General features: G+C 44.7%; 1 protein-coding gene across 1 annotated transcript in view; it reads right to left on the bottom strand.

Annotated features, from left to right (window-relative positions):
- The window catches only part of LOC103528403 (neuronal PAS domain-containing protein 2), a 55,242-nt gene that overhangs the window by 25,393 nt on the left and 16,692 nt on the right, over window positions 1-13,157 (bottom strand). Inside the window, exons 2-5 of the mRNA XM_030449040.1 lie at window positions 4,544-4,635; window positions 3,091-3,147; window positions 1,554-1,708; window positions 696-787 (exon numbers count right to left, since the gene is read on the bottom strand). Coding sequence (XP_030304900.1) covers window positions 696-787; window positions 1,554-1,708; window positions 3,091-3,122 — 279 coding nt within the window. The 5' untranslated portion in view covers window positions 3,123-3,147; window positions 4,544-4,635. The remainder of the gene's footprint in view (window positions 1-695; window positions 788-1,553; window positions 1,709-3,090; window positions 3,148-4,543; window positions 4,636-13,157) is intronic.

Here is a 13,157-nt window from a genome sequence, read left to right as displayed (position 1 = left end):
AAAGGAGTAACGAAGACACTCCAGTACTTCCCAACTCAGCCCAGTATACACCCTGATTTTGGTGGGGCGAAGAGGAACAGCTGCCCACGCAGGGCAGGCAATGTCCCAGGCAGAGGACAGCAGCATAACCATAAAGCTGCATCCTTAAGAAAGGGAAAATGTAGGCTCAAGGGGTGTTTCTAGGTCAGCCGAGCATTTTAGAGGTGAGAGCATCAGAGCTGTTCTCCAGATGCACTTACAGGCAATCCAAGCAAAAGGCAGAGCATTCCCATCACAGGTTCAGCACTGCACAGCCACCAGTAAAAGCTGTCTGGCTAAGGGGATGTGGGAGGCAGAGAGCAGATCTGCTTTTTTCAGATCCTTTCAAGTTTGTGCTGAAAGTGCAAGCTCTAGAGGCATTTCTGAGAAGGGCAATTTCTCTTTTTCAACAGATTAAATATGGGCCAAACTGGTCCACATTCCTAAATGGAAAATTGTTTATCATGAAGGGGAAGCAATCATATTTTTAGTTCTTTGCCTGCAAAGCATTTAGCACAACACTGGTCTCTGTTATGTTTGTATTTTTTGTGCCAGCAAAGTAGAAATCATTAACATTAACATTGGGACCCACAGGTGAAAAGGAGCTGTGTATCTCTGAACTGCTCCACTGAACTCATTACTTATCACTAACCTATGTAGCTTTAATTTCATCTTACCTCTAACATCAACTGGGTGAACTCCTCGTTGCTAAGAAATGAAGGCTTCCAGTCTTGTCTAATCTCACAGGCTTCTGTCTGTGCTGTGATTTCTTAAAGAGGAAACATCAAAAAAGCAACATGACTCATGCTAGTTGAATATTTTTTTTCATTTTCAAGTAACACTAGATTTCTTTTAAGAGGCTTTCAGAGGAATCATCCTCAGATCACTCTCCCCACAAAGCTTTCTTATATGCAACAGTCATTATCCATGCCATCACAATACGAATGAAATCAAGAAAAGAAAGAGGAGACATTTTGGATGGTCTGAAGAAATCCTCCAGAAATTAAGGTTAAGGGACTAATTTCAGAGTAGCTGAGCATCAGTGTGAGCAGGCAGGGTCCATGACCCTAAAGGTGTTTCAGCAAGGCTCATGTGAATGTCACCTCCTGCCCCAGGACACCTGGGAACAGGGCACAGAAAACCCTTTCCCCAGTGTTTGCAGTGTGTGCTGTTCCTCAGCTCTGCCTCCCTCATGCTCTGTTTGAGAGACTACAAAACTTGCCAGGGGATGTGGTGGCCAGAGAGGGAATACACCACTGTATTAAAATTTTTTAATACACCACTGTATTAAAAAGCAGACAACACTGCATCTTTTCAGGTATAGCTCTGTGTAACAGGTCAGCTCTGTATTCAAACCCAGCCTGTTTCCTGAGGCCAAATGCTGTGCTTTATTCTGCCTCCCACTTAGGTCTGTGTCCTCTCTGGAGGTCTGAGGTGCCTGGGAAACCCAGGTTTCATTTTCTGAGTAGAAGCTGTTTGCTGGGCAAATGCAGACCCAGGGCCTTCAAGAGGAGCAGACCAGTGCCCACCAGTACCTTTCTGTTTCTGTAAGAAGTCAATGGTCCTCTGAAGTATTGTGGACTTGTCCATCTTGAGAGGGTGGCCGTGGCCCTGCAGCATGGTGCAAAGCTCTTTAATGAGGACATTGAACTGGTCTCTCCTCTTCTTCTCAGATTTGTTGCGTGATGCCCTGTGTGACAGAAAGAGAAATGCTACTAAGTAAAATGAAAGACCTACAGTTCGACCCAGGGAGAGGTAAATGACCCTGCCTCAGCAAAACACTTTAAATACAAGCATGTAAACTTTCCTGGGAATGCTCATTTGTTTAAAATTGGGCTCGGGCATAAGTGCCTTGCTGGTGCTTAGAACCTTGCAGCAGGACTGAGCTCAGCAGCAGCAAGGGACACCTGAAGGTAACCAACAGGATTTACGTTCATTTGAGCAAGACCAATCCTGCTGCACATTTCAGCAGCAGTTCCCAGTGTTTCAAAAGCAGTGATAATCAGGTGAAGCTCTCATGGATGAAATGTCTCCAGTGAAGTAAGTCTCAGCATCTACACCCTCATGCTTTGCTCACCTCACCTTTATGAACTTTTGGTTTGCAGTTATTACACACACACATATTAAGGTCAAAAGAAGGATTCCCTATTCCCTGACTTGTACTCACAAAAGCAGCTCCTAGAGAGAAAATACTGTGCAGAGGCAACTGCAGAATGAAGTCGAGCACATACTCTTGTATCTGGGATTAAAAATCTGCTGCCATGATGTATGAAACAGACAACCTTAATAGTCTGGCTGGGGAAACCAAAGGCTCGTTTCCAGATCTCATTAATAGGATTTAAGGATGTTTTATTAGGGTTTTCCGTTCCATTAAAAACAATAAAGGGGAAAGCAAATCCATTCATTTTCTTCCAAAATGTTCTTCCCAATGCTTATATCAGAAATAATCCTATTTTCATACAACCTCTTCCAGTAGTAATTAATTTCCTTTATGAGCACATTCATGATGATACATGCTTCCTGTGAGCTAGACCTACTGTGGTATGCAGAGAGCATTGGTGTTCATATTTAGGTTGGCATTTGTAGGTTCTCAGCCCAGCATTTACATTTATAGTCACCTCTGTTTCAGCACTCTTGTTCAGTGACTTAGAACTGAGCCAAATGCCTCTCTGAAGGGAGACCAACTTGTGCTAGAGCAGGGCTTCCCTCACAGAGAGCTCTGAGCTCTACCCCAGGTGGGAAGCACTTCATGATATCAATAAAATCACAGGTCAGGGGTCCCACATCAAGATAATAAATAGCCATGGGATACCATGAGATTCTGAGGGCAGGACAATATAATTTAAGGACCACTCAGCTGATTGACCCATTGTAGGGGTGGTCAAACACACCATGAGAAGCTTGAAAATGGTGACCTAATTATGCTGTTTGTGGTCTGCTCTGCACAGCCTGTAAACTGCATGGGGTTTTTTTGACTCTGTGGTCCCAAGTACTTCAAGCATCAGACCACACAGCATTTACAGTTCTTCCCCAGGAGAGTCTCAACTCTTGCCTCTCTGCATCTCTTCATACCTCTTTGCCCTGTCCTTCTCATCTTCATCCATCAGTTCGTTTACACAACACAGGGCTCTGAAAAGAAAAGATAGAAGTACTTATTGAGACAGGATTGCTTAGGATGTCAGAGTATGGAGCAAACTGGTTTGTACTTTATGATGTCCTGGATGTTTTAGTTTCACCTTTCTACTCCTCTCTTGTTAGGTAGTTTCTTGCTTGTTCTGTCAGCTACTGAGGCTTGAGGAGGGAAACCATTGCTACACACCCAAACATGCAGCTACTACAAGCCTAATTGTAGAGGGAAAGAGCAGCCCTTGCCTTTGCTCTCCTTCTGCCACAGGATGGGGAACCCTGCCCGTGCTCTGAACTCTGCACAGGAATCAGCATCTCCCCTGCAAACATCAGAGTTAGGTTCACTCTGATGTCTGTACCTGGCAACCCTGTGCCTGGTCTTGCTTTGGGAAATTGGACAAGCTGCTGGTTGACGTGAAGCACTGCAATGCTTGAAAAGCATGTGAGACTTCTTTCCCAGAAGAAGGGCATAGGAGAAAGAAGGAAACTGTGCTAATCCCCCCAAGGGTTAGCATTAGCCAGTGGCAGGGTACTATCAGGACATCTAAGAGATGATATAATACACAGGTTCATACCAAGCACCCTGCAGCCAACAGCTGCTGCTTGTGCTGGTGAACTTCCACCACATCATCTGAGCTGTGTCACACCTAAGGCTTCAAGTTAAAACTTACTTGCCTGGCACTAACCAGTGAAAAGGAGTGGAGATGACTGGGATTCCCTGGGTGTTATATGTCCCTGCAGCAGAACAGTCACTGTGGACTGATGGTTTCACTTAACTGCTACTGCAGCACAGGCAAGGAGCATATTTGGCAACAACTCAGTACTCTCAAACCCTGTGAAATGATGGAAAATTCAACACAAGGGTAACTTCTTCACTGTTGACTTGTTTTCTGTGACTCAGATGGGATAAGACTGAGGCATGGGGAGCCTCCACAGCATGTCACCAAGATCAGCTCTGCTGGGTTGCACCCCTTCCAGACACCTCCAGAGAAGAGATGACACCTGTCCCTAACAGCAGCAACAACCTATATCCCTCATGAGCACTTTCACTGGCATAACCCTCCTGCCCTGCCTAGTGCCCAAGAGGCATTCCTCAATGGGTACATCCAAATGGTTTTCCTTGCTTTGAGACTATTCAAAGCTGAAACAGCTTGGTAGCTGTGAAAGTAACAGAAATAAATCCACACACAACAGATAGGAAGTCAAAGATGCTGCTCACAGTAAAAGCTACAAAAATCTACCCTCCCTTCCCTACCCCAGGGTACAGATCTCTGACCTGGGCAAAGAAATTCTATGGTTTCTTTTGTCCCATAATAGGAATGCACTCCATGAGTTCTCACTGAAGGAGTGGTTCTCACTGCCTGAGTCACTGAAAGCTACAAGCTAAATTAGAAATTACCTGTTCTATTCCTCAGATTCATCAGTCCAGACTGACGGAGTGGAATTAGCACTTCTTATCACCATGTAAATAGAGACGGAGAAAAATCAGTCCTGGAAGGAAAAACAAGTCCAGTTAAAACATAGATGCCAGCAAGAGTTAGCCTGGAGAGCAGCGATCACTTCAAGCTGAAGAAGTCTACCACCTTAAATTATGAACATGCTTAGCTACTGAAAGCTCAGCAAAGGCTCTAGGAACAGGAGCTGGACCATGTTCTGGGGCTCCTGGCTCTGTGTGCAGTGCCAGGTACTGCAGAAGCAGCCTGGGAATGCCAACGTGACCTCTCATATCCAAAATCCCATGTGGCTCAGCAGGGTGAAGGAATGGCCCTTCTAGCTTGTGTCCACTGAGGATATATCAGAATCTTTCCAAAGTATGACAGTTTAACTGGCATGCATGCTATGGAAACCAGTGAGCATGATCCATACTTCATCCATCCAGTCTTGCAACCTAAACCTCCTTCAAGATGAACACGGCTGTGCTAAAGTCAGTGCAAGCCACAGCCACCCACTCGTGGGTGGATTTATGGCCTCCCACTAAGATTTGCTACTGATGGGACAGGTAAGTCTCCTTTTTTTTTGTGACTGAACAGTTGCTGATGAACACACTGAACTCTTGACTACATCCACCCTACAGTGCCCATCTCCCTGAAACCATTGCTGCTGAAACTTGCTGAGCTTCAGATGAGTTTCCTCCTCAGGAAGGATACAGATGCACCAAGTCCACAACCAACAGTAATACCTAAAGCAACAGCCAAGTACTGGGTTTCCAAATTCAACAAGCTTTTAATGTCCCTGAAGTGGCCTCCCAGCTATGAGCTGAGGGCCACGGCTGTTTCTATGCTAGGATTAGTTGCAGCATCAGCTCAAGACAGGGCAAAAAACCTGCTGCCACTACCAGGGCTTACATGGTGAGCAAGCAAACAGAGCCCCACACTTGTGACCATCTAAAGGGCTAGCAAGAGCTTTTCATTTCTCCAGCTGGTGAAAACACCTGAAAGGGAAGGAAACACAAGCAGGTGGCTGAAGATCCACTGCAGGAAATGAACATCAAGTGCACACACTGGAAAGGGCACTTGAGACAGGGCAGGGGTGAACATTATGGGGCTGCTGCTGAACACCCTGAGCAACACAGATCCTGACCAGTGATGTGGTGAGAGTGCTTTGTATCACAAAATCATTTTGGTTGGAAAAGACCTTTGAAATAATCAAGTCCAACCCTTAACCTAGCACTGCCAAGCCCACCGCTATGCTGTGTTTTAGGGGAGGTTTATATGAGGAAGATGAGACAGGAGGCCAAATTCCTGCTCACTACAGCTGAATGAAATCATCTCAGTCCACTTGCTCAAACAAATTGGCTCAGATAAAATGTGTGATACAGTTGTAAACAGTAATAGGGAAGTTACCTGCAAGAAGCTTGAGCCTCCTGACATTCCTGACACAGCTGAATTACAAGAGTAGCTTGTAGGAACTCAATGTGCTTCAGCAGTGATTCAGAAAAAGCTGCAATTGGGACCCAGTGATCATTTCCAGCTTGGAAGATGAACTTCCAGGGAAAATCTCACACAACTCGCGATACCCCCAGCAAAGCTGCAACTGCAAACACCACCTACGTAACAAGTTTACCCACAGGGAATCTGCTATGCTTCTGTTCTTATCACACGCTGCTCAAGTTACAAGCTTTTTCACTGGTTCAAAAGGAGCGTGTGATCATGTTTGTTACCCTGCTGAGCTAGCACAGAACCAAGGTGCTTATCTGAGGCACTGCTGCTTGTGGGTCAGTGCTGCATTATCAAAAAGGTGTTTCCTCTCCAGAAGAATGACCCACACAGAGGCTCTGCTAACTTGCAATAAATTTGGTGATATGTAGGTATAAGGAAAACTCTTTTTAAAGCAATGGGTTGAATTATAAAAAATGTTTGTGAATACACAAACAGAGCTGTCACAATTTTTCAGGAAGTATTTTTTCCATCCAAACTTATATATGCAAAAATTTAGCCAAATATAAGGTTTCTTCCCAAGCTTTGAGTGCAAAGATTCATGCAGAAGCTGTCACGCTGCCTTGCCCGGAGGTTGTCTCAGAACTGAAAACTCCTGGGAAGCCTTGACAAGGTTTCTGCCTTGTATGTGTTTTTGCCCTCCCGGCCAGTTTGAACAGCACTAAGTTGAGGGAAGCTGCAGGTCACTGGGAGAGACAACAGTGTCTCACCGAGTATGAACTGGGAAACAAGGCCCAGATTCTCCAGTTTCTCACTGCAGCTCTCACATCCCACTGCCATATGGATGATGTAGCTGTGAGGGGCAGAGGAATGAGGTTTCCCAGGTCAGTCTGAGTGTAACACCCCCAGTGAACATGACAGATCACAGTAATGGTTTGTTTTGGAAGGGACTTTCAAGATCATCCCACCAGACCAGGCTGCTCCAATCCCCATTCAACCTGGTTCTGAACACTTCCAGGGATGGGGAAGCTTTCTCTGGGACCTGTGCCAGTGTCTCACCACCCTCACACTAAAGAATATCTTCCTAATATCTCATCTAGATCTTCCCTCTTTCAGGAGGGAAACCATTGCCCCTTGTCCTATCACCCTATGCTCGTGTATAAAGTCTCTCCCCAACTTTCCTGCAGCCCCTGCAGGTACTGGAATGTGCTATGATGTCTCCCTGGAGCCTTCTCTTTTTCAGGCTGAACAACCCCAACTCTCCCAGCCTGTCTCCACAGCAGAGATGCTCCAGCCCTCTGAACATCTCTGTGACCCTCCTCTGGACACACTGACAGCTTCATGATGTCCTCAGTTGACATCAGACTTTGAGGCTCTCACAGCCATTAAAGAATTCACAGGCCTGAGCATATAGAGAAGTTTTTTTGCATGATGCAGCAGGATGGCAAGCTACAAAAAGTCACCTAGAAGACACTTAGGGACAAAATATTCTTAACTGGATTAAGCACCTCAGGACTACATTTAGCTAAGTGTTTTTTGTCTTGTTATGAGCTAGAGCTAAAGATAGTAACCAGAATACTTAAGAATAGTTTCATAAGGGTTGTATACACTTCTCAGCCAGATAAGGCACTTAGCCCTACTGACAGCAGTATGTCTGCAAGTTAAGAGTATTTTAAATAGCTCCAGATAGAATCTCTTTGACCTTAACTGCATTAATCAGAGGGATCAAAATTTATTCATCGCCTCCTGAAAATCCTCTCCTGCAATGCTTGGAGAGAAGGACTCCTGAACTCTATGAGCAGGCAGAGAGAGGACACTTGTTAGTGCTGTTAGCATCGTTTTTCACCCCCATCTACAGTAGGTGAGGATCAGATGTCTCACAAAAAAATGCACAGCCATCATTGCTAAATGTCCTCTGTAAAGCAAAGAGTTTTCTTCATTTGTACAGGGAGTATCAAAAGACATTCATAGCATCTTAAGGGCAAGTTATATTCTAGAATTTTCAAATATCACAGTCTTTGAAGTTCTTTCCAGGGCTAGAGAAAGGTTAGAGTAGCATGACAGCCTTAACAAGGCAACTGGACTTCTCAGAGGCACAGTTAACAGATGAAGCTCTATTCCATACTGTTTGCTGTAGTGAGATAAGGCAACCAGGTGCCACTAATTGCCAGGGAGTGAGCATGAGCTTGTGTTAAGACCACCTGTGCCTGATTAGGGTGGGCCCCCACTGTGTATGAGCAGGATTAGGAGGCCAATAAAAGCTGAGGCTCAAACTCACAGGCTCAGCTCAGTCCTGAGCAAGCCAGCAGAGAGGTTAGCTGCTCTTAGAGCAACAGCACGGATCCTGGCTAGTCAACCCTGAGGGCTATAGGCTTAGAGCACTACTTGTGAGTCTCTGCTGGAACACCTGGTTGGACCTTGAAGCGCCGTTCCCTAAAAGAGGTTCGTCTTGCTACAGTTTGCAATATTCTGGCTTCTGTTTTACTGACGAGAGAATGGGAGAGGGAATTTTTAAGAAAGTAATGGTTTTGCAGAACCGTCTGACTTCAGGAGCTTTCTAAAACTGCAAACTTTTGACTAAATAAAATGTTTGACTATTGGGCTGCTTCATATCATCAAAATATTAACATTGACTTAGGATAACTCCCAATGTCCAACAGCAATGGACAAGTGGTGAGAATTATCCTCTGAAATCAACAGCACCTATGAGTGCTTCATTATAGCATTCACATGAATTATTTGGTTATGTCAGCCCTGGCAAGGCAAGAATCCCTCTGTCACTGTACTGCTGCACATTTCTTTGTGACCAGCAACAAATAAAGCTTTCGTTGCTCACCTAAAAAGAGTCCCTGACCTCAAATGTCCTGGTTTCAGCAGACCAGGATAAAAACTGCCTGCAGTTACACTGACCTGAGCCCACCTGAGACCCCCCCAAGTGCAGCCTGTGGGGAGGAGAGGATGGGTGAGGTGACCCAAATGGACCCATGCCAGAGCTCCTGCCCATGGAGCTCCTCACAGAGACTTCCCTTGGCCTCACTGGCTGCTGTGCTGGCTGGGTTGGGGTCTGTTTGGCTGTCACTGCTCCATCTCTTGCTGCTCTTCTGCTCCTTTCCTCACTGGAGAGGAGTGTCACTCACCCAGACAAGTTGCTTTCTCCTGCCTTCCCAAGTGGGACCAGCTTGGTTGCTCCAAGGCTGTTACAGATTGTCACTGCCACCATGGATTTGGGCACCCCATCTACTGTGGAGTCCAGTGGGGTATTTTTCTGGTCAGGAAGTAATTACCAACTGGGTTCCATATTTACATATTTGCATATATTTGTAATTCACCATCACTGTTATTGTTTCATTAAACTTGTCTTGCAACTTTAAATTCTCTCCCTTATTTCCCTTTTCATCTTTCCCTGGGAGGGTAGTGGGGGAATAGCAGAGAGTATCTGTCTGCTAGTTATTGGCTAAACCTGTGGCACTCGGCTAATTTGATTTCTTTTCCAAGCTGTATCAACTGGACTAATTAAAAATACTCTCTATGCACAAAACCTTTGTTATGCTTGCATTCAAATTTTCATAAAATTCTGCATTTGAGTAATGTATGGCAGTAAGGGAGTCTTCAAATCTACACTGTAGGAAATATTTTAATTATGGAAATGTGGTGTCCTAATAATTTCCACAGATTTTGCAAGCAACCAATTCAGCAGAGAGCCCTCAATTACAAGATGCAGCACTTTTTGGCACAATACAGTCATAAATAAGAGAGTTAATGTGCTCTTCAGCAATACCATTTGTATGTCAATATGCCAATGTTTCATTCTTGTTGAGGCAACAGGAGGGCACGACTGTGGTTGACAACTAAACAGCTGATTTAATTTTTAAAAGGCAGAATTTAACCTTTTCAGCAAAGTGCTGATTCAATTATAAGATGCTAATGTAAATGACTTCTGAAAAACTAATTGGTGCCCCTGCATCTTAAGGATGGTTCAGCACAGAGAGGATCACAGCCTTTGCCCACCTCTGATGTGCTGCACACTCGCCTGTCCCACAGGGCATGGAGACACCACAGAGGGCTCTCAGCCCTCTGCTGAAAAGGTCTTTCTCTTACGCTGTCAATGACAAACTTACAAACCTTTGGGACAACTGCCTGTGGTCAGGCTTTGTCCCAGCACTACAGCAGGTGGGCAGTAGTGGCAGGAGCTGCCCACAGTCCCACTCCTGGAGCTGCCTTGCCACTGCCCCATCACAGCACAGCATAGGGATGCAGATGCTAAATCTGCATTATTTGACCTGCTGCTTTGCTTATTTTTTTTTCCTGCTTATATTTTACCTTCTCCTTCCCTTGCCACAGAATTACAGACTGGTTTGGCTTGGAAAAGAGCTTGAAGGTCATCTAGTTCCAACCCACCTACATGGGCAGGGATGCCTTCCACTAGACCAGGTTGCTCCAAGCCCCACCCAACCTGGCCTTGAACACTTCCAGAGATGGGACATCCACAACTGCTCTAAGCAACCTGTGTCAGTGTCTCACCACCCTCACAGCAAAGAAGTTTTTACTAATATGTAGTCTAAAGCTACCCTTTTGCCCTGCCTTGCTTTCTTTTGTTCTTCACTCTTTCCTGCTCCTCTTTCGTCTTTCCCCCTCACTTAACATCCACTGGGTTGCAGTTCAGAGAATTGGATCTTTCTTAAATGTGGTTTCTCTCCATCTTGTCTTTATGTCTGCTTTCATCTCTACCTTGCTTGTTCTTCACCTTCCTCTTCTTAAAAAAACATTGTAATGGCCTTAGTACTGACAATCAGTCAGGCATTTAAGTGAAAGAATGCTTGGTTTGCCCAGGTCTGAGGCAGGAACTGCCAAATTCTGTTCAGGGACACGCTGCCTTAGGGATCACACCTGTGGGGACCTGATGGGTGTCCTCAACCCAGTTACCTCCCACATCACCTTTGTCCAGGTCCAGGAGCACTGGGTCCTGTCCCACCTGACAGCTCCTAATTCCAGTTCCAGATTCTTTGGAGAAACTGGGATCCATCTCAGTTCAGTGGCAGAGCAGTGCAGCTCCATTCCTTATGGAAACAACCCCCTCCCAGGAGAAAGGCTCAACCCTCACTGAAACAGCTGACACAAACCCTCTGGGGTTGTCACAGCAGTGACCTGCCATGCTTGTACCTGCATTGTCACCTCTGTGTCCCAGAACACAGGTAACAGTGGTGAATTGGTGGCTGAACCAAATACTCTGTCCCCTTTTGTTAACCTGTCAGAAGGGGACTTTCTGTGCCACTGCTGTAACCACTGCATCTCAATACACTCACTTATCTGCAGTGTACCCTCCCCTGCTTTATTGAGCTCTAAATTTAGCTTGTTACCTATGACAGATTTATGACTACATTCATTATAGCAGTAACAGCTTCAGACAGAAGCTAAAAGGTGTCCAAAGAAAATGGATTATACAAAACAATTACACCATAAAAAAGGCTATATCAGAACACGGTGATTCAGCACAGAAAAGAAATGAAAGATCCAGGGAGGAACAATGGTGGTGTGTTGGGTTTTTTTGTTTCTTTTTAACAAGGATATGCCATTTTCTGACAAAAGAAAGGGGGAAAAGGATTAAAAACCAACAGACACTTGAAAAAAAAATATGATTAAAGGAACATTTTGTTCTCTAGGATTTTTGTAAGATCCTGGAGAAAACAGCTGGCCAAGTTTGTTCTGTTCCAGCAAATTACTGAACCTTGCAGGTACAAGATATAACATTATAAAATACTATTTAAAACGTCTCCAGGGTTTCTGTAACCAGAAGGGCATGCTGTTAATTAATTCTATCAATTTGTCTAATAACCCCTTAGAATTCTCAAAACATGGTAAATGGTGAGGCTGCTGATTCATAACCCTAAGTAGTACAAAACTGTACTTCAACTGGCATAAGCAGGGTAAGATGAAGTTACATATATTAAGAAATGCAAATAATACTTCATCAGTCTTGAATGAACACTTGTATTCATTTGTAGCTGCTCAGTTACCATAAGAAAGGTGAATGTCTTGTGTATGAAATGATGGTATCAAACCTAGAAACAATTCTGTAGCACACCTGACTCAGGCATAGAGCCAAACAACCCTCAAATTATAACATATTTTTCCCTCATATGGGATAGGAGCAAAGGCTGCTGTCTATAGCTAATCCTTCAGCAGAAATTGAGATGTGTGTTTTCATGGCACCGTTTCCAGGAAAGGCACATCCAGCTGAAGAGAAGGCAGCAATATTGAAATCTAACAGCCAGAAGCCTTTTGAACAGAATGTTCTCCAAAATTACCAGCAAATACAAATGCACTTAAAGCTCTGCTTCTGCTTAGGGCTGATCCTGATGGTGCAAATGCAAGTGTGTAGGTGGTTGCATAGACACACATACAATAAAGAAATACACATTTTACTTCAGAGCAATTTGCAAAAAAATTACCAAGGGCAATTTCACCTAAGGAAAGCAGTGGTGACATTCAGGATGACTCCTGCACCACTCATCTCCTGGTGTTGGAAGCCAAGTAGCTGATGGATTCCTGATGGATGTATGCAAAGGAAAGGGGCACAGAGCTCCCTCACTCACTCCTCAGGACAGTTTCTGTCATTCATTTGTTTCTCTGGCAAATCACAAAGGATGGGTGAGGGCTGTAAGGGAAGGTTACCCCAATAAGTTCAGGAACGAAAAGAGTGGCCCAACAAGCTGAAAAAACCCAAACCCAAACCCCAGCACTATTGCTTCTGCAGCCTAAACAATATGGACAACATCTGACAGTAAACCCACCGCTGAAATTTTAGCAGACTTCAGGCTTCATTCAGAAAAGTTTCAATCCTCTCACAGCTAGAAACATTTTAAAGAGAAACCAATGTTCTCTGCTAGTTTGACAGTGTTGGCTTCCTCACCTCACTGCCTGTGAAGGGGGTGCTGGGCACCTTGTGCTCCATTTTCAGGGATCTCAGGCTGGAGTTTCTCCCTTGGGGTGCTGTGCCTACACCCACCAAGGGGACAGATTGCATCAACTCTATGTATGGCATGAAGTGAGGTGATTGGGTCCTTTTCAGTTTTGCATTTTGTTTTGGTAGCTATGTAGATACTAGGACAAACATGGCAAAGCTCTCTTTTTGATGTG

The sequence above is a fragment of the Calypte anna genome, chromosome 4 (genome assembly GCF_003957555.1).
Source record: "Calypte anna isolate BGI_N300 chromosome 4, bCalAnn1_v1.p, whole genome shotgun sequence".
In the NCBI taxonomy this organism is placed as follows: Eukaryota; Metazoa; Chordata; class Aves; order Apodiformes; family Trochilidae; genus Calypte; species Calypte anna.
Note: the sequence above shows the minus strand (reverse complement) of the source record. Positions and strands in the feature narration are given on the sequence as shown.